The sequence below is a fragment of the Notamacropus eugenii genome, chromosome 6 (assembly GCF_028372415.1).
Source record: "Notamacropus eugenii isolate mMacEug1 chromosome 6, mMacEug1.pri_v2, whole genome shotgun sequence".
In the NCBI taxonomy this organism is placed as follows: Eukaryota; Metazoa; Chordata; class Mammalia; order Diprotodontia; family Macropodidae; genus Notamacropus; species Notamacropus eugenii.
Genome location: NC_092877.1, coordinates 42232987 through 42257937, shown reverse-complemented (window position 1 = coordinate 42257937; position 24951 = coordinate 42232987). Strand labels below are relative to the sequence as shown.

Sequence of the window (24951 nt, the reverse complement as noted above, 5' to 3'; positions counted from 1 at the left end):
AACTCCCACAAAGCATCCTTTACTTTCTCCCACCAAGGCCAGGGAAGCCAGAAAAGTTACTCCAAAGGAGAGACCCCTCTGACCCAGAACAGCTTCCACTTTCTTCCACTTCCTGCCTTTCTTATTTGTATGCGGATTAGGAAAGAAATGGCCTTGTGTAGTGCGGAAACCAGAGTGGAGATGGTTTCTGTTGCTACCAAAGCCTGGTTTCAAATGCAAAGGGTCCAGATGTGATGAAGCATGCAAAGACTTTGCAGACCAGTCTCTACATAGATGTCAAGTTATCTTGAGTGGCATTCCCCTACTCTCCCTGAGTCCCTGCTGGGCTCCTCCCCCTTCTTCTGGATCTTCTCCCAAACCTTTGCAGGCATCTTGGACACCCCTATCCCATGTCCTCCCTTAGGGCCTCAAAGCGGTTGTGGCCTCAGGTTTTTTCCCTTTTAAGGCTCTGGATCAAAATGTCAATGTCACCTCCCAGGGCCCAGGGCCTGGGGGAATCCACCAGGCTTAGATCCCAGCTCAGAGATCTATTCTAACCATAGCCCTCCCCAAAGGACAGAGCAAATGTAGCTCTGATGACTGAGGTCAGACTTGCCAGGAAGAATGGGGCAGAAGGGGATAGGGTGGTGAGGAACGTTTTAACTCATGACTTGAGCTAAGCTTAGGACATTGAGGATGGGGGAGGGTGAGGATGAATCATACACTTTGGCCAACTTTTCCCTCCCACACAGTTCTGAATCTTTCAAGGAGGTCAAAATAGGGAAGTCTATGGACAGTCAAATCTACCCTGATTCTCGGTGGGAGAGGAGAGGGCAAAGGCCAATAATTCATTTTCCAGGTGTTCTGAACACATCATTCCTATAAACCCCAGGATAGGTACCTCCCTTGGAGGAGGAAATATCCCTCCTGGAGAGTTGGGAGGATGGCTTGAGATATATTGCCCTCCTCTGAATAATGCCTTTAATATCTTATGTTTGCTTTTGCTCCTTTGGCCTAATTTGAGGTCTTCATTCTCTTCCTATTTCAGAGACAGACCTGCGGCCCTAATCCTTTCTAGAAATAAATAGAAGTGGGTACCTGAGGAAAGGAATGAAAAGGCTCCCTCTATTATTCTGATGTGCTCTATCATTCTGTTCTGGATCCCTGCCAGAATCTTCATTAATTCCTACCCCTCCCTACCTCACCTGGCTCCCCTCAGCACAGACCTAACATATCTGTAAACAAACAGAGTCCTTCAGGACAATCAGCCTGCTTTCCAGTGGAAAGCATTGGATTTAGGGGACAGTAGACCTGTGTTCAAATGATAATGAAACATTTCCTAGCTCTGTGATTCAGACATTTACTAGCTCTAAACCTAAAGAAGGCTTACAGAGGTATTCCTAAAGCTGTCCTAGAGTAAGTACTGAAGTCTTTCTGCTGGAAGAGGAATCGTTCTTGGCCCCAGAAGGCAAAACACTTTTCTGCTTGAGATAAGAAAACACTTCCTAGCAATTGGAGCTATATAAAAAGAAAAAATTTGAATTGTGTGCTGTGGGAGGGAGTGGGTTCTGCCTCACTACATGTCTACAAGCAAAGATGAGAAGGCCTCTTGCACAGTATATTGAAGAGGATTCTTTCTCAGCTATGGGTCAGGCCAGATGACCTTTGAGATCTCTTCCAAAGTTGAGATACAGTGACTTGACCTCACCAAATCTCACTTTCCTCATCTGTAAAAGGAGCACAATAATACTTGTACTACCTACCTCACCAAGCTGTTGTGGGAAAAAGACTTTGTAAATACTGAAGTGCTAAATAAATATAATTATTATCATTGTTATTGTAAGAAAGGCAAAATCACAGACCCTCACAGACCTCAGTTGCTTCTGGTAAGCTGTCCAAAGAATAGTGTAGATGTCAACCTCCAAAGATGTCCCTGCTGTCCATTAGGGGAAGGGGTCATTCCTGGCCCCCTGCAGCTGCTGGCTTTGGCAAGGCATGAGTCCCATGGGAAGGAATATTTAAAGTGCTGTTGACTGCCCTCCCTGTCTGTCCAGTGCAGAGTGAGGAGGCAGCCACCACAAGGAAGTGTGAGGTGTGAGGCTGAGAGCTGAAGACACAGAGACCTCCAGGTACAAATCAGAGTCCAAAGCCACCAGGAAACAGCTCAGAAGGTAAAGCATCCAAGAAGCTGGAGTTTATATTTCCACTGGGATGAGGCTGACCCACTCGTCACCACCATCCTCAGGAAGGGCAAGAGAGGAGAGAAGTGGGGAGGGGAGGGGAGCAGAGAAACAAGCTGAAAGGGAAGACAGAGAATGGGTTAGGGCTTAACTGAAGAGCTGGGCATTGAAAATAGGGCAGACAGTTTTAAGGTATGTGCTAGGGTGTTATGCTAGGGCTGGTAGACTTCAACAACAATCTTTATATCACATATGGTGAGCCAACTTCCTTGCTCATGAGGTCTTGGTCACCCTTTGAAATGGCCCTGTACTGGGCGTCAGGAGACCTGGGTTCTAGAGATGGCTACTCCATTGACTGTGTGGCAAGTCATGGGAATGGGAATGGGAATGGGAGGGATGGAAATACCTAGAGCCTGGGGTCAAGGACTTCAGGACAGGACTCAGGTTAAAGCTACTGGAGCAGATAGCAAGTCATATGTCTGAGTCTTACTTCTGTAAAACAGACCTCAAAATCCCTGCTTCACAAGGCTACTAATGAAACTCCTATGAGACTGTGTATATTACAATGCTTTGTAAACTTTTAAGTCCAGCATTCACAGGGATTGTTTTTATTATTCTTAAAATTAAGACTCCTGAGGGCAGAAAAGAAGATTTGCTACAGCCTCTCTTCATCCCTGTTCCAGATTGAGCCACAAGAAGGTCTTTCTCAGGTCTTTTTTTTCTTTTCTACTGCTTTGGTACCAAGCGATCTCCCCCTGCCATCTCTCAACAGCTACAGCCCAATGGCCATAACTGTTAAAGAGCCCTGTCCCCCCTCACTATGCAATTCTACCCCAGAGGACCCAAGTTCAGAGTCCAACTCTTTCACTTACTACCTATATGACCTTGAGCAAATCAGCTGAACCCTTTGAGCCTCGGTTTCCTTTTCTGTAAAATGAAGATGGTTAGGCTCTAAGGGTCTCTTACAGTTCTAAAACTATATAGAGACTCTTCAGACTCCCTGGGAATGAAAATCTTGCTGATTCAGCAGAGTTGCCCTGACCCCTGAGTCATAAATGTTGGAAGGGAGGCTGGGAGCAGGGGAGGATTGGGAGTAGTCAGCTGGCATCTCTGCTCCTCCCTTCTGAGATATTCTAAGAGGTTAAGAGAAGCCCTTGGGTAATATCATGGTCTACTACATCTGGCAGAAGAGGAGGCTCAGGCACTTTTCCCAATCCCCAAAGGATTTAGAGGAGGTGCTGCCCCAGCAGGGAGCACATGCCTGGGCACGGAGATGAGTGGGGTCAGTTTCCCTTTTAGTCTTTCCCTTAGTGAGCAGTGGGGATTTAGGGGTAAACAAGATGAGCAGAGCAAGGTTCCCATGGACACCTGGGGACCAAGTAAGATTACACTTCCAATTTAATCCCAGCTTCAGATCTTTCAGAAGGAAAAAGTCAGAAGCTAAATGTCTCTGGGCTAGTTGAACATTTTCAACTCTGGAATCAGAATGACTATGAGCTATTTAGCTCTTTGGGATCTTTGACAGGGATCCCACTTAGGGGTCTCCTCAGAGGACCATGGGAACTTCTCTTTTTGCTCTGTTCAACCAAAAATTCCTATCCCCACTCCTGTCCAATAGGACAAAATATTTTCTCTTCCTTTTGCCAATGCCCAGTGTACCCTCCATAGGTTGACATCTTCCACTAAGTTATTTGGTCCAAGGAAAGACAACTGCAACCCATTTCATTTGCCTGTTTCCCATCCTTAGCAACTGGACCAGGCCATGACCATTAGCCCAGGGCTCTTCTGACCCTTTCCTGTCTCCAAAGGAAGCAGCCAACTGCCCCCAGACACTTCTGCCTCTTCTCTTCAGCAAGTTTTGTGTCCCTACTAATTTTATAATTGGACAGCTCAGAGTTCCGCCAAATAGAAACCCAAAAAGTAGAGATATGGAGGGGAGGGGGGTGGGGAGGAGAATGGGCCAGGTCCTGGGTCAGAAAAAAGGAAACAGGATGGGGCAGACCTGGCCTTCCTGATCTGACTGATGGTTCTTAACACAAGCTACTGACTGACGTGTATCCTCCTATCATGCCTCCACTAGCTATTTTCTCCATATTTCCATACCCTCACCTCGCTTTTTTAATTATACTCTTTAATTTTTCTCCCTGGGTTTTCCCCTTCTTATATCTCCATTTCCAAATCTAACCATCCTCCCTTGTTCCCACAGGACTATACTCCTTGTTACCATGACGACAACAATCCACCAGCAGCAGATGGTGAAGGAACATGTATCCATGGAGTTCTCCAGCTCCACCACTACCAGTATACAGACATTCTCTCAGACCACTAAGGTCGTGGGAGGCAAGTTTGGGAAGGGGTTCACTAGGTGTCTGGAAGTCAGACAGCAGGTGCCAAATAGTAACCTTTCTCCTATCAGGACCAGAGAAATTGAACTTTCTCAAGAAGATCCTTCAGGAGGACCAAAGATGCCGAACTAAGTTTCTATCCACCCCTAAGTCATCCCCTCAAAAGCCAACCCTTTCCTCCAAGGCCACTCTTTCTAGAAAACAGTGAATCATGGGATTTTAGTAGGAACCCCTTTATGATTTCCCCTTGTATTGTAATTGGGATCAAGGCAATAGGAGTCATAGGCCAAAGGAATCAAGTTCTAATGGTGGAATTTCAGTGCAGGGATGTGCTGGTAAATGTTTAACAACCAAGTCTCCAAGGAGGAAAATATACAGATATACTTTAAGTTTAATCTGCATTATTAATATTTTCTCCATCACTTCCTTAAGTCTAGGCAATTAACAAAACAATAAACCAATTCCTGACCTGTATTATTTGCTGATTTCTAAGGTGTAAATGATCATATTGAAAGGTTAACAATCAACTCTGGAGCTGGCTCCAGCACATCCATGAGAGGCACTAAGAGTGGGAAGAGGGTTGCTTTGGGCAGGGAGTCCTTTCTGAAGCTTCTTAACTTCCTCTCCATGGGGTGCCCCCTCTTCTCCACCTTATTCTGGGTACAGATACCTCCCAGAATGTAGAAAAATGCTGGTGCTACTTCTGAAAATGAGGTAAGAAGCAGTATAAATAAATCATTACTCATATTGAAAATAAATGCACAGAAAATGACCCAAAAGGAAATGACCCAAAGGAAAACTAGACCTGGGACCCTGTGTTCCAAGGGATGACTGAGTAATGAGCTCACAGCTCTAGACAGGCCCCTTAAGGGTCCAAAAAGTCCCATCCATCATCTACCTCCAATAGGCCCATCATATACACACACACACACACACACACACACACACACACACACACACACACACACACACACACACACACACACACACACACCTTCCTCCTTGACTGACCCTCATCCTTCCTCCCACAGAGGAGATATCTCGGAAGTCTTTCAGCCATGTGGAATTCTTTAGTTTGTTTACACGAAGCTCAGAAGTCCCAGCAGGTGAAAGCGTCCCTGAGTTTGTGGAGAAGCCTACCCCTATCACTTCACCAGAGGGTGAGCCCTTCCCCTTCCCTCTCTGGGGGTTAATTTAGATGGTCCCTGCCTCCCTGGGACTGGCCCCTCACATAGATCTGGTCCTGGGCACAGCCACTTTAGCAGGATCTCAGCTCAGTCTGAGAAGACAGTTTGGGGCTCAGAAAAGTTTGATTCTCTGGGAATTCAGTTCAGTTCACCAAGCTGCATTTATTAAATCACAAAAACAGTTATGACATTGATTCTGCTATTAGGAGGCTTGCAATGAAACAGGTTAGGATACTGGAAGAGAGATGAGACAGGTACCCATTTAACTATGATATATGAGAGAGTGATGTATCCAAAACTGGATTCTTTGTCTTCTCCATAACAGGAGGGCTTCCCAAAGCCCTCTAAGAAACAAGGTAGAATACCGAAATCCATCTGAGCAAACCATGACCATGCATCATGGTGCAGTGGAAATAAAAATTCGGAGTCAGCGAACCTTGGTTTGGATCTCAGCTCTCCTACTTTCTACCTATGTGACTTTCAGAAAGTCATTAAACCTCTTTGGGCCTCAGTTCATTCATTTTTTTTAAAGAGGGGTTGGATTGGAAAGCCTCTAATTTCTCTTCCAGTTCTGAACTTATGATTCCCTAGATGACAAGGCTGTATTCTGAGCCCGAGTGCAGGGCAACCCCAGGCCCACTGTCTCCTGGAAGAGGGAGAGTGGTATCCCCATCAAGGAAAGTGCCAAAATATTCTATGACAGCATCAACAAGGAGCATGTGCTAAAGGTAAAAGGCAGACCCCTACCCTCCCAAGAGTTTAAATATTACTTTCCTAAGGGCAGACAGGTCGATTGAACCCCCAGGCCTGGAATCAGGAAGACTTGAGTTCATATACAGTATCACCTTACTCTTTGTGTGACCCTGGGCAAGTCATTTCACCTCTGCGTCCCTCATTTTTCTCATCTATAAAATGAAGATCATATTAGCACCTACCTTGTGAGGCTCAAAGAAGATAATATATGTAAAAGTGCTTAGCACAGAGCTTGGCTTATAGCACTATATAAAAGTTATTACTATTATGACAGGAAGAAGGAAAGAAGGGAAGAGGGGAGGAGAGACAAGTGGTAAACCCTGTAGCTTGAGTCCACTGGATTCTTTTTCCTGTCTGCATTCATTCACTCACTGGCCAGTCCATCACACACATTCACACGTACTGACTTTGCCCCTCTGCTTTTTATCCAGTTAGAGCCACTAACCTCGGATGACTCAGACAACTATAAATGCATTGCAACCAATGAACATGCTGATGCCATCTACACCGTGTCCCTAACAGTGACTGACAGTGAGTTACATACTGTCTTTATCAGCAGGTAACCACAATCCCTATTAGGGAGACAATCCATCCTACCCTTGTTACTGGGTGTGATGAGTCCCCACACCCTCATTAACTGGATCATACCAGTTAATGGTATAATAATAATGGTATAACTGGACCACATCCTTCTTTTGGGGAAACAGGAAGGGGTCATATGTACCCAACCTTCATTGTACTTACTGAGTCTTTCTCTTGGCTCCCAGGTCAAGAAAAGATGGATTTCAAGAAGACGCTGAAAAAGAGGTGAGAGTCAGACCCTGTTACAACCCTGCCCTTCTCCATGAGTGTTATCTCAGTGTAGAACCCTTTGGGCTAAAGTCCCCCTCATTTCCTCCAGAGAGAACTTAGCTCACCCTGGATCCCAGGGCAGGAAAAAGAGGAAAGGAAGGGGATGTATAGATTCAGAAGGAGGGAAAGGTGACTAAACTAATCCTGGCCACTCTCAGAGCACCCCCTGCCCCCAAGAAGCAGCAGAAGAAGGTGGCAGATGAGAAGGAGATGTTGGAGATCTTGTACAAGGTGCCTAAGAAGGACTTTGAGAAGGTTTGCATGGAATATGGCTTCACAGACTTCCGAGGACTGCTCAAAAAGCTCAAGGAGATGAAAAAGAAGGTGGAGGTGGAGGTCAGTAGAGAGAGTGGGGACATCCAGGAGGCAGGGAGGTTGAGGAGGACAGGTAGGGTGCTGGAACCCATAGACATCTCATGATGATGACACTTGGATATAGGAACTCCCCCCTTCCTAGAGGGTGGAGTTGGAGGGGGACCATCACCACAATCCATGGGAAGATCTGAAAACCTTGCAGAAAGTTTGAATTTTTTACTGATGGATGGGAATAGATTCCTTGCACAGAGTAATTTACTTCCTCTTACCTCCCCTCATCAGTTGGCAGGGAGGGGGACACAGTGAGGAAAGATGGAATATTACTATAGCATGAGCATGGGTTCTTCATCATAATAGCTCAAATTTATGTAGTATTTATAGGTTTGCAAAGCACTTCACAAATATTTTCTCAGTTGATTCCCACAACAACCCTGGGAGGTAGGTATTATCATTATCCTCACTTTACAGGTGAGGAAACAGAGGCAGGCAGCAGTGAAGGGACTTGCCCAGGTCACACAGCTAATATCTATCTAACTCTAAGAGCCATGCTCACCCCAATCAATAAAAGGGAGCTTCCAGAAGCTACACATAGGGTAGGGATGGCCTTGGAAATCTCCAGAGTCACTCCATCTTGCCTGTTTCATCCTTGAAAACTCTTAGGCCATCCGTGTCATAAAGCCCCTGGAGGATGTAGAGGCCAAAGTGGATAGCACAGTGACCTTTGACTGCATAATGGAACTGAAGGACCCCAACATAAAGATGATATGGATCATGGTTTGCCTCCCTTCAGAGAGAACGTGGTGATACTGTTCCCTCTCCCCCTTCCTCTGAACCAGCACCACTTTGAGTTCTCCTCTTCTGTGGCTACTGTCAGCCAGTGGTCTAAGTGGTCTTTCTCTCATTTCTGCTGTATTCCATAATCCTCCCTTTTAAAGCTCTGTCCCTTCTGAACCCTATTTCTGATACCAATGATGCAGGAAGCTCCACCATTATCCCCTCTGCCACTCACAGGTTTAGAGAGTTGCCTTGGGGCACCAAGAGGATACTGGACTTGCCCAGGGTCACAGCCAGTATGTTAGAGACAGGGTTTAAACCCAAATCATCTCAACCCTGCACCTGGTTCTCTGGCCACTATGCTCTCTGTACCTTCTTTCTGGGAAGACTTCTTTGCTCTGAGGCAAAAGGGATTTCAGGTGTCTTCTTCTAAAGGGAAGTGGCATTGTAAATGAGAATACTTGGAGGGAACAATGTTTAACCCAAAGGAATGAAGCTCAAATGGAAGAATTTCAGGCTGTTCATGAGATCTTGGCAAAGGAAAGGAGGGCACTGTATGCTGGAGATACTTCCCAGAACTTCTTTGTGACTGTGTCTTCCAAAGACCCTGCAAGAAATATTCCCTGTGGTTAAACATCCTGGGAAGAGATGTCAGATGTTAGATGTTAACCTTTCTAAGTCCTCTCTTCCCCCCACCCCTTTTCCAGACCAATAGGGAGCAGGGAGACAAGACCAGAATGTCATGTCCAAATATACTCGTTTGATAGGCCAGTAGGGATGACTGTGATCTCCATCAGATATCCATCAGATCAGCCCACCAGAGCCTCTGCGTTGTATCTGGGTTGGGGTAGGTGCATCCAAAGAGTCTTGAGCTTCTGCCATTTCCTCCTATACCACTCTGTAGAGAATGGAGCCTCTGAGGATCCAGTACTCCCTGGGCAAGTATGAAGTAAAGCAGGTGGGTACCAAGTACATGCTGATTATCACCAATGTGAACATGAACGATGCCGGCATCTATACGCGAGCTGTGGGTGACAAGCGGCTGAGCGCGGAGCTCATTGTTCTGGGTATGAGGGATCAGAAAGATGGGGGGAATGAGGGCCCTTGGGGGAGACAAAAGAGGAGGAGGAGGAGGAGGAGATAAGGGGAAAAAGGGAGATGAGTCTAGAGTCCCTCTACTCTCCAAGAGTAGAGCAAAGTCACCCATACTCTGGATATGAAGGACAGACACTTGGCTATGCTGAGTACAATTTGGAAGAAGAGGAAAACTGATCAGAGAGAGTAAGAAAAATCAAAAGGTGGGAGGGGCACTGTTTGACTTTTCTTCTCTTATATTATCTTCCTTCCCCCTTGTTCTTTGGGACCCTCACACCAAAGATGGAGCAAATATGTATCCTGGCTTCATGATGGATTCTTTCACAGGCTTTGATTTAACTTTCTCTGACCTCACCCAGCAAGACCAAGTCCCCCTTCTTTTCATATCTCTGATTCCTTCCTTTCCCCTTTCTCAAACCAGCAGAGAGGGGGAAGAGGAAATTAGAGTAATTTAGGTCCTGAGCACTGAAGGCTTAGGTTCTAGCCACACCTCAGACATTTACTTAGCTCAGTAATTCTGAGCAAGTCATTTAAACCTCTCTGATCCTCAGTTTTTCCATCTGTAAAAATGAGGAGGTTGGATCTGATGACCTTTAGGGTCCCTTCCAACTCTAAATTTATGATCCTATGATCCTATATTCAAATAAACCTGTTCAATAGACCTTAGGGTGCTGGTGGATATTCCTATGCCAGAAAAGACCATATCTCTAAGGGTATCACGCATACAGAAAAATGCCCTAGTACCACCGTTAGAGTAAGAAGTAGGAGAAACAAGAGAAAAACACTGCAAAAAAATATCTTTCCTGTCTACTGCTCCCTCCCAATGTTTACCCAATTAAAGAATGACTTTATTTTTTAACTCACAAGTCTATAGCAGATAGCCCCTAGAATCTACATCAAACATAGTATTCTTGAGTTCCACCTAGACCTCAAACTCTTGAAGAAAGGGGCTGCTATTGTAAATCAGAATTACTATTCTCATGTTTCGTTGGTTCCTGGTCCAGTGGTCTGTAAGCAGTGGTCCAGTCTCTTGAGAGAAGAGGCAGGAACTGATCACTAGGTGGTGCTCCTGTGGAATTAATTTCTTAAGCAAGAACCAACAACTGTTTTCTTACAGCAACTAGTTGGGGAGTCAGGAAGCCCTCAGTGAGAGTGGTCTGGGATGTAGCTGAAAGTCAGTCCCCCACAGAGTGTGGCTTGTAGGAGTGGGGGGGGGGGGGGGGTGCGGAAGGTGAAGGTTCTTCTAGCTGCTGTGACTGCTGTCCCTTCCTTTCCATGTGACCCATATGGCCCTCCAGATGAGCCTCTAAAGATTATTGGGGAGATGAAGCCAGTGAAGGTCACAGAGCACCAGACAGCAGTGTTTGAGATTAGCCTGTCTAAGAAGATGCCTGACTCTGTGTGGAAGTTCAACGGGAAGGAGCTGAAAAGGGATGACAAATATGAGATCTCTGTGTCAGAATATGGGCTGACCCACACACTCAAGATCAAGGATGCAAGGCTCTCTGACAGTGGGGAATTCTCTGTTGAGGCCGGGGGACTGGTTCAGAAGGCCCTTCTTACCATTGACCGTGAGTGGCCAGGGTCACACACAGAAACTGTATCACCCAATAGGCCTCAAACTCTTGAGGAAGGAAAAGCTGCTACTATAATTCAAAGCTAGTGTTTCTCACGATACTTAGTGAATATTGAGAGAAGCTATCAAAAAGGGAGGAATCCAGTTCTCTTTCTGTTCCCTCCCCCAACCCTAGTCTCCACTGAATACATGTGTATATCCCATGGGGTCATCTGAACACCCTTGGCCACATATGAAAACACTGATAGTAGGATGCACAAGAATCTGTACATATGGGAAAGGATACAGATATATAGAGACACACATGAATCCAAAACACATGGAAAAGCATGCACATGTACACAGGCACTTGCCCCCCAGACCTCAGAGGCTAGGGAGGTAGTTTCAAAGAACTCTGCAAATAGAGCTGTTGGGGTCTGCAGGAAGGAAGGGAAGGCCTAGTGGGTGTGTCTGGTATTGCAGGCATTCCCATCAAGTTTGTAAGTACCCTGAAGAATGTTCGTGTAAAGGAAAGGAGCTGGGCCTGCCTAGAATGTGAGTTGACGTCCAAGGATGTGACCTTGAAGTGGAAGAAGGATGGGAAGGTGCTAACTCATGGGGCTAAGTACAGCATGAGCCATGAAGGCAAGAGAGCAGAGCTAGTGACTGAGGATGCACAACTCAGTGATGGAGGCGAGTACACTGTGGTGGCTATGCAGGATGGGGACCCCACAGAATACAACAGCACTGCTACTGTGCCTGTACTGTGCACAGTGACCGTAGAGGGTATGACTCTTTAATCCCCTATTGATCCCCCAAAAACTCTCCAACACACCCTCCTAATGACTCTATAGACCTTCCTGTATTGACCAGTCCACACTGACCCTCCTGTCAATCATACTACCACCATACACTAACCCCCAACCATCTATCCCACATGAACTATCTATCCCATACTCATCATCCTTTACCAACCCTCCTCTTACTTAACTTGTGCACATAGCTATAGTCATGCCTGTCCCTGCTGAACACCCAGATGCCACTGGTTCCCTCTGGTCCTGTCTACCTCCCTCCTCCCCTTTCAAAAATAAGATCCTTGTTCTCAGAACGTTTGGCCACCATGAAGAGTGGGATGTTAGATGTACATGCAGCCACAGGGAGTCTAGCAGAACTGTGTGTGGTGCTGAATGATGAGAAGGTGGAAGGAGTTTGGTTGAAGGATGGCAAAGAGGTAGAAAACGGGACTGGAACAGGGTGAAGACAAGAGGCAGGGGTCAGTTTGAGGACTCCAAAAGGCCTTGATACCCGATTCTATCATGTCCAGATCACAGACTTGAGTGGGGTGCAGATTGTGAAGCAAGGAGCAGTCCACAAACTCATCTTCCCCAACATGGGCCCAGAACATGAGGGCAAGTACACATTCCGGGCCAAAGGTGCAGAGAGTGAGGCTTCTGTCTTCATCGCAGGTACTGTCCTCCATCCCTATATCGGCTTTCCCTTCCTGAAAAGAAACATTCATACCCAAGTACCCTGGAAGTGAAGGTTGAGAATTTCTCTATACCCCATTCCTCAGTTCCATCATTGAACAAATACTTAACCCTTCTCTCCCATCCCCCAAACTTGCCAGCCCCCTTCAGATGAGGAACAGTCAATCTGCCTTTAAGGGTAATGCACAGTGATGAACCTCTTTCTCTAAGTGGCACAAGCAGCACTCACCCTTTCCTCTAATCAGAGGATCTGTCTCCATGTGGTAAGTGTTGACACCATTCTCTCTCCTAGACCCCCCTACAATTGACCCATCACTGCTGGAGGCACTGGCTGCACACCCTGTTACCGTCAAGGTTGGCCAAACAGCCAACATCAAGGTTCCGTTCCGGGCCAAGCCATCACCCAAGGTGACATGGTACAAGGATGGGGTAGAGGTGACTGAGGAGGAATGCGTGACCATGGAGTGGGGGGATGATCAGGCACTGCTGATGATTTCCAATTGTGTTCTTGAAGACAGTGGTGCTGTTCTTCTCAAGCTCAAGAATGACCATGGTTCAGTCACTGCCACACTGTACCTGAGCATGCTTGGTGAGGCAGCAGGGATGGGGGTAGGGTAGGAAAAATGGGATCACTTGCACAAGAGAACATTCAGTGAAGGGAGATAGGATGAGGATAGGGCTCTTAAGTGTTAGCACCCCCACACACACACACATACACACACACCGTACTATGTCACTTGGGGGTCTTCTACTCTCTCTATGATATTAGCAGGGAGCAGGATGGGAAGAGGAGTAGAATGAACTCCAAAAGGTCAGAAAGGAGGGAATCAGCAGGTCAGAGCTCCCAAAGTCTACAGTTTACCTTTTCCTGGGCAGATGAAAGGTTTTAAGAATAAGGGTCAAAGTATGCAAGTCTATCAAGGGTAGGGAGATCAGAATCTCTGTACTCTCAACTCCGATCTAACCTGGGTGGTCACCTTATGATCAAGTCCTTTCTATAATGATAGAATCCTCCAGGGCCCCCTTTCTCCAAGGATACCAGTCTTCCCCTCTTTACTTGCTTGAACTTTATATGGGTCCCATTTCTCCTGTATTTTCCTCAGATCGACCCAAGCCACCTCAGGGTCATGTGGAGTTCCTGGAACTCTCTGGCAATTGTGTCCATATGAAGTGGAAGGCCCCAAAGGACAATGGAGGTCAGCCAGTGACACATTTCATTATAGAACGAAGGGCAGTTGGGAAGAAATCTTGGATCAAGGCTAGGGAGGTCAGCGGTAAAGTGACCAACTTCTCTACCAACAAAGTGGAGGAGGGGAAGGCTTATCAGTTCCGAATCTGAGCTGTTAACTCTGAGGGTGTGAGCGACCCACTGGAGACAGAGGAGGTCTTTGCAGGAAATCCCATTGGTTAGTGTGGGTACTCATTAATTACTGTGGAAAATTGTTCAGAATTGGAGAACATAGGTTACTAAAGGACATTGGGCAATAAAAAGGCTGTTGATCACTGGGACAAAGATGAACAGGTCCTCCCACAGGGAGAATCCTAGACTCTACTGATGAATGGTTGGGTTAGCAGGGTGGTAGGGTAGGAAGGTTGAAGCTTTTCTGTTAAGGAAGAGATCCACACTGATTAGGTATTCTCAATTCACTTTCACATTCCATATGACTTACCACTTCCTGTGATTCTTGCAGAGCCCCCTGGCCTATCTTCTCAGCCACAGGTTTCAGATGTGACCAAAGAAGCAGTGACCATCACGTGGAATCCACCAGCCCAAGATGGTGGAGCCCCAGTACTTGGCTACATTGTAGAAAGAAGGAAGAAAGGGAGCAACTTATGGGTGCCAGTTAACAAGGATCCCATCCAGGGTGAGGGTTGTTAGAGGAGACCTTGTCTGGGTGGGCCCAGAAAACATATTCTTATTTTACTCCTATCAAATACCATACCATGCTGGTTCTCTACATTACTACTTGTCCTCCATAACCATTGGGTTCTGCTTATTATAGACTCTGTATGTGGTTGAGTTACACTGCATGGACTCTGTTTCTGTGGACTCCATTTTTGGTTGTCTCCCATTTCATGTTTCCACTATGTGAGCTTTGTATATTATGTGTCTACCCCCATTTTCTGGTCTCCCCTTGGTCTATTTTTCTAGATACCAAGTGCAAAGTGGATGGTCTCCTAGAGGACACTGAATATGAGTTCCGGGTAATTGCTGTGAATAGAGCAGGACAAGGACAGCCAAGTATGCCCTCCCCATCTGTGGTAGCCAAGGATCCTATCAGTGAGTCTAGGTTGAGGATATACTTGCCCTGTTCCCCCATAAATATGGGGGGAGTTGAATTTCTATGGACTGTATTGGTGCTATGTAGGATAAAGGCAGAAACTTAGTTTCTCCTCTTGGAGAGACATAGTTCCTATCCTCAGGGAGTTTCGGTCTAACAGGAAATAGGATGTAGACACAATGATTTAGAGGACGGGGATAAGGTTTTTGAAAGTGGGCATTGGCATGAGTTGAGACCAAGGATTTAGTGGACTGGACAAGGAATAAGCATGGAGGCAGATGGAAGAATGCCATGAGTATAGGACCTGAATAGGGGTGTAGGTAGATGGTTGAATAATAGGACTTCAATGGGCAACATTTCCCAATTTGGGTAAAAGATAAATATATGGGTTGTATAGGTGGAGGTTTGGTTGGGGGTTGAGTAAGGGGTAGGTGGAGGGTTGGCGATGATCCCTAAATGAATGGTGTCCGTGTTGCCTCAGAGCCCCCTGGGCTGGTGCAGGGTCTACGTGTGGCTGATTCCTCAGATTCCAGTATCTCCTTGGCCTGGTGGGACCCTATCGAGGGGGACCCTCCCTCTGGCTACATCCTTGAGATGAGGGCAGAGGACACAAAGGAATGGTCTAAGTGTACAAAGATCCCCATCTCAGGTACCTGCTACACTGTGGGTGGCCTGACTGAGCGGCAGAAATACTTCTTCCGCATCCGAGCTGTTAATGAAGGTGGTGTTGGGGAGCCTGTTGAGCTGGATGAAGGTGTCCGGGCCATGCCTCCACCAGGTAAGGGAGCACAAGGAGCTCAGACATTGAATTCACCCTTCCACTGGTTTCCATCACCTTTTGGGGAACACTGGGACTCCCTTAGACTAAGGAAGAACATTATATGGTCTGTCCTGGCCTGAGCTCCTACACAGAAGGCGACAGGAGAGGGAAGGCTCATGCATGTCTCTATTTCTATCTTTCTCTGCTTCTCCCTCCATAGCATCAAGAGACCAAACCTACTATCTATGACCTAGAGTGCTGTGGAAGGAAGCAAGCTGAGAGGGAAGAAATGACTTCTCATTTTGCTTGTTTAAATGTCTGTGGACAAAGGACCCTTATCTCACTGTTGGTGGGAATTACATGGGGTGATGACGGCCTAATGCTGCATAGATAGGTTGGTGATGACCCTGGGCTCTTTGAAGCTATACCAATGGAATACTAATGCTACTGAGGTTCAGATGATCCCAGTATAAGTCCATATTCAGAATGCATATATGTGGCCAGAAGACCAGCCCAGCTAAGTTCAGAGGCTCATCATCACAAGATTGAACCAGGGAGGAAGCTTTTTGGCGATAGCAACTCATGAATCTGTCTCCTAAAACATGGGGGGAGGGATTATAATCTAGATCTATGGATATATATGATGTAAACCTATATGGGACTTCTAGTGAACATTTCCTTACTAAGCAGGAGTTCCTTTGAATTGTTGGCTTCTGAACTATGTGTAATCCAATAATTCAGTCCAACCAACAATTATTAAATTATTACTATCACAGCACTAGGTGCCTTTAGTGAAGGAGGGAGGGATTAAAAAGTTTAAGAAGACATTATCCTTGCCCTTGTGTAGTTGTTGTTCAGTCATATTCAACTCCTCATGACCCCCTATTTGGGGTTTTCTTGGCAAAGATACTGGAATTTCCTTCTAAGCTTATTTTACAGATGAGGAAAAAGAGGCAAACAGGGTGAAGTGACTTGCCCAGGGTCACACAGCTACTATGTGAATGAGGCTTGACTTGAACTCGGTTCTTCTTGACTCCAGACCCAGCATTCTATTCACTGCACGAGCTAGCTGCTCATCTTAATGTAGATCATTAAACAGAAAAATGTTATATATATACAAATAACTATGATCCAAAATAATGTTTAATAACTGCCATAGAAAGTCAGCCAATCAACAGCATTTATTAAATGCCTACTATGTGCCAGGCACTATGCTAATTGCTGAGAATACAGAGAAAGTCAAACATATTCCGTCCTCAAGAGGCTCACAATGTCACGAGGTACATAACATGAAAATAACTGTGTCCAAACAAGATACAGACGGGATAAACTGGAGGCAATCTAAGAGCAAAGGCACTAGCATTTAGGATAATAAGAAAAGGCTTCTGGTAGAAGGCAGGATTCTAGCTGAGACTTGAAGAAGAAGAGGGAGAGAATTCCAGGTATGAGGAATAGGCAGCAAAAATGCCTAGAGTCAGGAGAGGGAGAGTCTTATTTGAGAAACCTAAAGGAGGCCAGAATCACTAGATGGACATTTATTTGGAGGACAGGTGGGGAGAGGAAGATGTAAGAAAACTGGAAAGGCAGGTGGGAGCCATATGATAAAGGGTATTGAACACCAAAGAGAGGATTTTATATTTGATCCTGAGGGTGATAAAGAACCAGTGGAGTTTATTGAATAGGGGTGGTCATACCCGCTCTGTAGGAAGATCAACTGAGTGTAGGATGTGCTCAAGTGAGGAGAGACTTGAGACAGGGAGACCCACCAGTCAGCTATTACAATGGTATAGGCTGAGGGTCTGCACCAGGGTGGTGGCAGGGTCAGAGGAGAGAAGGGGGCATATACAAGAGATGGAGTGAAGATAGAATCAGCAGGACTTGGCAACACATTAGATACAGGGAAGAGATTAAGATGTTGAAGATGGCACACCTAAGTTGTAAGCCAGGGGTCTGGGAAGAAAGTGGTACCCTCAACAGTAATAAGGAAGTTCCTAATGAGTTGCATTTTGTATGTGTGGAGTGGGAGATGTCTGTAGGGCATCCAGTTTAAGATGGCCAAGAGGCAGTTGAAGATCCAAGTCTGGAGTTTAGGAGAGAGGCTGGGGCTGACTAAGTGTATTTGAGAATCGTCAGCATAGAGATATGCAATCAAAGCAAAAAGAAGTATCAGCAAAGGTCTATGAACTATCTAATGGAAAAAAGACCAGGATCCCCTGGGGGAAACAGGAAAGGTTTCCAGGAGGAAGTGACACTTGAATAAGGTATTACAGGATGGATAAAACCCTAACAAGCAAAGAGGAGGAGGAAATACCTTCTAGGCATAGGAAAGAGCTTGATCAAAGGCCATGAGACAGAAAAGCACCCAGCACATTGGAGAAAATGAAAGTATTCGAATTCTGAGATACAGAGTGTGTGGAAAGGACTGATATAAAATAAGCCTGGAAAGATAGGTAGGGTCCAGATTAAGGGTCTTAAATCCCAGGTACTGGAGCTTGGAATAAAAGGGTCAAGGAAATGTTTATTTATATGCAGGTGAAAAGGAGTCAAATGAGAGGGAGAAATTTAAAAACGGAGACAAGGAGCTATGGTAAAGTAGCTAGAGAGCTAGCTCCTGAGCTAGGGAGACCTGGCTTTAAGCCCTGCCTTTGACACATACTGGCTATGTGACCTTAGGGAGGTTCCTTAACATCTCAGTGACCCGTAAAGCTCTTTATGGACTGACCTGTGAAACTGTTTGTGGAGTAGGTAAAAGAGAAGTTTCTTGTACCAATAAAATCACAAGTCCCTGTCCAAAAACAAAGGGAATGGTTACTAGAAAATTGGTCTGAAATGGGATGAGAATCAAGCAGAGCATAGATTGAGTAACCTTATGAAGGAGTAGGGATACTCTAACCTCATCCTCTACGAAAGAATAGGTTTAGAAACTTTGAAGAATGGAAGGGAGTTAAAGGTGCTCTCAACGGATGGCCTCACTCTTCTTAAGAAGTGGAAAGCCAAGTCTTCTGTTGTTAGTGTGGGGTGCGAAGGTACAATTGAAGGTACAAAGAAAAGGTTTCAAACAGTTGTATGGGAAACATATAGAGGGAGCCAATGGGAGTGGAGCAGAAGAACTGTTTCGCTCTCAGGAGGACTCAACTGAGGTATATACCATATAGCCAAAATCAGATTAAAAAGTAACTGGGAAATATTTAACAAAATAAATAAAAATACAATAGGACGTAGACCATGTTAGTATGCGATCAGTGAGGCCAGCAGGGATTGCTGTGTACAGTTTAGTACCCTTTCTATTGGAGTTTGACAGCACTGTTGTGTGAAGGATTCAGTCAGCTCAGTTTTGCTGCTTTTTCCAACAATACTCAACAGCCTACAGCATAAGCAGAGATATCAGATATTGAGGCTTACTCAAGAAAGAAGATAAACAATTGAGATATGGTAGAAAGTCAAGAGGAATGAGGAATTTTAGAGCAATTACTGGTAAGCCATAGAAATAAGTGCTGCCAGAGTAGGGGTAGGGGTGGGGAAATACACTAGCAACCTAGAGAAGTATCAAGAGACCAGAGGTCCTAATGAAGGCAAAAGGTCAGCTTATTGGGAACAGGAGCAGAGGAATGATAGGAGGTTGTGACCAGGAGGTAGAATTTTAAAGTTCAGGATCTAGAAGTTATTTTTATCAATAATTTGGATGAAGGTCTGTTGAACCTTGCAGATAACAGAAAACTGGGAGAAAAAACTAACACATCGAGTGACAGAATCAGAACTCAAAATCATCTTGACAAGCTGAACCTGATTCTGATGAATCAACCAAGCTAAATAAGAGTGAATTTTAGGGATAAATGTAAAGTCTAACATTTGGGTTCAAAAATCCAACTTTACAAATATAGTGTTTCACTAGGTAACAATTCCTATGGGAAAAAAAATCTGGGGTTTTTAATTCCACATATGGTGATCTGAATCAGCACTCTGAGAGAGCTAATTCTCTCCCAGGCTGTGTTAGAAGCACAGTGTACAGAATGGAGGAGGCGACAGACTGACTACACTCTACCATGATTAGACCACATAGGTACAGTTCTGAGTAACACATTTGAGGAAGGACAGTGACAAGGTAGAGGGCATCCAGAAGAGACTAGTCAGGATGGCAAGAATACTGATGATCATGCTAAATCCATGCTAAATATGGATCAGTGGACCCAACTGAGGATGCTCAGCCCATCACAGAGAAGACTGACATGGTACAAGCTAGGTGATTTCAAGTACTTATAAGGCTGCAGTATGGGAAAGGGATTAGATATGTTCTGCTTGGCCTAAAAAGAAATGGATGACAAGGATTAAAACTGAAAAGAGAGAGATTTCAGTCAAACCTTCCTAATTAGGACTGCCCAAGAGTTGAATAGGCTGCCTTGGGCTTTGGTGGCTTCTCTCACACTTGAAACCAAATTGTAGTGAGCCTGGGTTGGGTTGGAGTATGGCTGAACAGAACACGGATAAAAGTTTGGGAGGAGGCAATGACATTGGGTGACTGTGAATGGGGAACCAGTATAATAGGAGGTAGATTAGCATGGCATATCACCAAAATGGAAAGAGGATTGCCCAGTAAGCAGGACATAAACAGGAGAGGAAGTTGAAGAGATAATGTATCCCCAAATTCTAAAGCAATCATAGGACATCAATATTTTGGAAGGGCTGACCCAACATCTCACCTCCAAAGTGTTCTCTTGCCACTTCACCTTCACTACACCCCTCCAAAGCTTCCCCAATATCTCTACAGTTGCCACCAGTCTGTGTCTGGCTTCTGGGAGACTTCACTTCCTTTAGATTTTTCCCCCCTCAGCAGTCCCCTCCACCCCTATCCTTCTCAGTGCACCTGAGCAAGAAATTGGGAGATTTTTAAGGATTTAATGGAGAGGCAAATTGACAGAACATAGAATATGACCATCATATACTGAGATATCTCAACCTAAGTACAGAGGCCAGCACAACCCCACTCTCATCTAATTAGTCTCTTACTTGTCTCTATCCCACTCCCAGTGTGTTTAGGGGAAAAGACCCTCTCCCTGGCCTCACTGCAATTCCAGTCCTTTCAGATTCTGAAAAGGTGCCCCCCACTGGTCCATCCCACCAGCTCCCTGGGTTAGTACTGTAGTTTTCCACATTAGCAGTGCTACAGATAGATTAATGAACATCAGCTTACATCTTTCCCTCAGGAAAAGGTTCACCCTGAAGTCCCTTATGGGTTGACTATCACCCATATAGTCACCCATATATGATAAACATATAATCAAAAACACATACAGTTTCCCCTAATAGTAGGCCAAAAAAAAGTCATTTCTGCAGATTTTATTTCACCTTTCCTCATTCCTCTCCTCTGTCTCTTTCTCCTGATTCTCACTCCTTCCTTCCTAGTAATCCTTTGCTTCTGTCTTTCATCCTCTCACTTTTCTTTCTTCCCCTTCTCTCCTTACTATTCCAATGCCATTCCAGCGATTCCTAGGTTTGATCTCAGTGCCCAACTGAAGAGCCACATGGTGGTGCGGGCTGGGACGGCCCTGTGTATCCATGCTTTCTTCTATGTGAGTTCCTTGAACCCAGCCCCATTCCATGTATATAAGCAACGTTTCTCCTCAGCTATGGCCATCACAAGCTCTCCTCAGTGCTCTCCTCCTCCCTGAGAGCTCCCCATAGAGAACATGTCTACCCCTCAACACCAAAGGTCCTGTGGGAATCAAGAATACAGATCAGTTAGAAATGATCAAGTGGTTTTGGGGAGAAAGGGAAGTTGCTGCCACAGGGGGAGGGAGATAACTCCAGTCTGGTCCATGGTTCCCACCTAGGGCTCTCCTCCACCCACTGTGATCTGGCAAAAGGATGGAATTCCCACCAAGGGCCGAGAAACCATCACCAAGGGCAAGAATCACTCTCAGTTCCTCATCAATAGCAATAAGTGCTCAGACTCAGGCATTTACCACATCCTGCTCCAGAATGAGTATGGAGAGGCCCACTATGACATCCATGTTCGTGTGGCAGGTATGGATTCAGTAGTGGAATTCTTTTGGATATGAAGGCTTTTGAAACTTCCAGTGAAAATGCACATACCTTTGGGAAGATGTCTCCCATTAAGGCTTCATTAGCTGATACCACAGTGGGAACTAGTTGTTTATTGGTCTATTTTCAGCAGGTGGGACTCAGAGACAGAGGAGGTTCTAAAATGATAATCCTGAGATGGGTCTCGGGAGATGCCCCTGGAAGTCAATCAGGGCCTTCAGGATACAGAGACAAGGAGAGCAAAGATAAATCTCAGGGGCGACACTGTTTTGCTAAGGAACAGAACTTGGGGGTTATAGGAAAGGCCCCAACAGGGTAAGGTGAGCAGGAGAACATAAAGAGCAGCTGGATGAGGTCATTTGTCAGGCACAGACTATGCTGAGTCCACAGTTCTGAGGACCAAGAAGACCTTCCTGGACAGGAAAGGATAGGGAAGCGAGTTCATTCATCTTAGAAGGGAGTGTGCTGGTAGAGGATGGGGATTGGGCAGGGGAGATGGAAATGAAGGCTCTAGAGTAGGGAAAAGTTGTTTCCTATCACCACCTCTGAGAGACAACAGAGGACTTTAAACTAGAGAAAGGAAGAACTTCCTAACTGGGACAAGAACACACACACACACACACACACGAGTACCCCAACTGCCTGGTTGGGGGGATCCAGGGGAGCTGACCTAGGCCTGTGACTTCAGATTTCCCATGACCACCCACAAACCTGAAACTGTTTGAGGAAGTACCAAACACAGTGACACTGGGCTGGGACCACAGTCCGGATGTGAAGGAAGATGGTGAGGCACACCATGTCATCCTGAAGAGGGATGCCAGCACTGCCACCTGGTTCACGGCCGCTGATCGAGTCTTTAGCAACAAGAATACTGTCACAGGGCTCTTGCCAGGAAGAAAATACTACTTCTGAGTCCTGGCCCGGAATGAGATTGGGGACAGTGATCCACTTGACTCAAAGGATACCTGGCTGGTCAACAAGGATCCAAGTAAGTGTGAGCAGCGAAACTAAAAAGCATTAAAAACTCCAGGGAGGGAAATGCCAAACAACCCAAGGAGTAGAAAGAACACTGCCAGGAGTGTATAGACTGTTGGGACACCTTGGGAAGAATGAAGAATATTGTAGGTAGCACAGAGTAAGTTGGGGAACCCTGAGGAGTATGGGGAGCAGTGCCAGGGGGAGGGAGAATGGCAAAGAACCTCAAGGAATATAAGGGCAATGGCAAGGACCCCAGGAAGTGTGAGGTCAGAGAGCTTTAAGAGTATGAGAAGACTGGAGGATGTAGGACGGGAGGGTTGGAGGCACCTCAAGGACATCAGAACCTTGAGGGCTAAGTAAATGCTGGAGCATTAAGACCTTGGGGAAATTAGGGAGCACAGAGAACTCCACTTCCTCTCCAGTTCACCAGTTCCAACTATCTGGCGCTATGACTCTCTCTGGCTCCCTCAACCCTCTCTTCCCCGCTAGTTGAAGACCTCAATACCAAACTGTGTCCCTATGAGCACAAGGACTGGCGCCATGCACCTCGCTTCATCACACCACTGAAGCCCCATGCAGTGCCACGAGGACATGACTGTACTATGAGCTGCGCTTTTTTGGGGAACCTACATCCTACAGTAACTCTATACAAGGGGGATGTCAACATCACTGCCAACTCCAAGTTCTAGTACAATTCCACCAGTGGAGTTTGCATCATTGTCATCCCCACTTGCACCCTCAAAGACAGCGGTGACTATAGCATGCTCATTGAAAATGAGCTGGGCAAAGACAAATGTGGCTGTCCATTGACTGTCTATGGTGAGCAATTGTCTGAGGGAGGAAGGGGACTGTCTGTGGTGGCCTGGCTAGATTGGGTCTTACATGAATGGGAAAAGTTCCTCCCAGTCAAGCAGATCTACCTACACACATCCTGCCTTGATGTAATAGACAATGTTTGCTGACTTATTCATGTCCTCTCTCTCTTTCTCTCTCCCTTCCTTCTCTTCTCCTCCCCTCCTTCTTGTTTCCTCCCCTTCTTCCCTCCTCTGCATCACTCACTCATATACACATATAGTGTCTCACATTACTTGGGTATACATCCCCACACCCTGATCTTCTTGGAGATCCAGGGAGGGCTTGGGCCCCAAGTAACCACTCAGGATAGGTCACTCATGAGGTAAAACTTAGAGGTCCAGAAATAGGAAGCCCTGGTTCTCATGCATGACCACTGTGGGGTTTGCAATCCCCCCTGGGCCAACAGAAGCTGCATCAGTCTCCCTGACAGTCAGCCATCGTAGGACACTAGGCCTTTGGCCTGAAGAAGACAGGGGCTCTGAAAGATTAAGTAGTTTGTTAGTACTTAGGCCTGACCTAGCTAACACTACTCTTGTCCTTTCAGACAAAGATGACAAATTCATGCTGGCCTCTGTGACTAAGAGTCTACAGAAGAAATCAAAGCATCTTATGTGAAGCCCAGCCCAGCTGCTATATAGCCAGGAAGACCAGTCTGGAGCTGGAAAAACTGCCCCCTTCAGTGGAAAATATCCACACATCTATATGACTTTGATGATATAGCCCTTGGTTAGGGGTAATTCTGAGGCAATAAATAATAAACCACCAATCTCACCTCTTATCCCCTGATACTGAGGGGAGGGAAAACCACTGAAGATTTTTTTGAACTCCTACCCTGTGCAGCCCAGGTGGGAAAGTGTGTAACCTTTAGGTTTGTTCCCAGGGCTGCCTCCTCTTCAATCAGTTCTATTGTACTTGCAGCTCACACCAGAGGCTCTGGGGAATGGGAATGAATTCAACATACTCCTCTCTCTTGTCACCTTCTACTCAATTATCTATAAAGGGTCAAGTCTCAGTACTCCAACAGATTGAACCACGTCTCATTCCCCCCCCCACCAAAAAAGGACCTGGAATTCTCAGCATACAGAATCCATTCTTTTGGGTTAAGGTATTGTCATATCAAAATGCAGTTAGGCATGGAAAAGCTGTCCCATTATTTTCGTTGACCAGGTCCCTTTTCGCCAAGAGAACTGGGTGAGATGGAGACTAAGGGAGTGTCAGTTTTTGGATAATTTGTGTGTCTATGGAGTTAGTGGTCAGAGCCCTGACCACTGTCTGGGCAGGGGGTGGGTCTGAATGGGGAGGCAAAGTGAAGGGTTCTAAGCCACCAAGAAGCAGCATCTGGGCATAGGGCACATTAAAGGGAAGCAGAGCAGGAGGAGGGAAATGAGAGGAGTCCTCAGTTTGCTAAAGGCTTGCTCTGTAGCTGTAGGTGGTACATGGTACCCCAATGTCTGACATACACACAAAACCCAGGAGTGGATTCTGATCTTCACAGGCTTCCAGAAAGCTCCTAGA

At 45.9% G+C, this 24951-nt stretch overlaps 1 protein-coding gene across 1 annotated transcript; it reads left to right on the top strand.

Annotated features, from left to right (window-relative positions):
• The first annotated feature begins 1040 nt into the window (after positions 1-1040).
• Positions 1041-24273, top strand: IGSF22 (immunoglobulin superfamily member 22). Its single transcript, XM_072619671.1, is given in 22 exon segments — positions 1041-4499; positions 5536-5664; positions 6283-6419; positions 6876-6975; positions 7212-7251; positions 7455-7632; positions 8272-8385; positions 9290-9452; positions 10779-11051; positions 11519-11821; positions 12142-12266; positions 12360-12501; positions 12815-13111; positions 13626-13928; positions 14214-14387; positions 14675-14803; positions 15286-15582; positions 21043-21131; positions 21393-21585; positions 22292-22591; positions 23071-23400; positions 23981-24273. Coding segments are annotated over 22 exon segments (4002 nt in total). The 5' UTR covers positions 1041-4384; the 3' UTR covers positions 24052-24273.
• Positions 24274-24951: the final 678 nt, after the last annotated feature.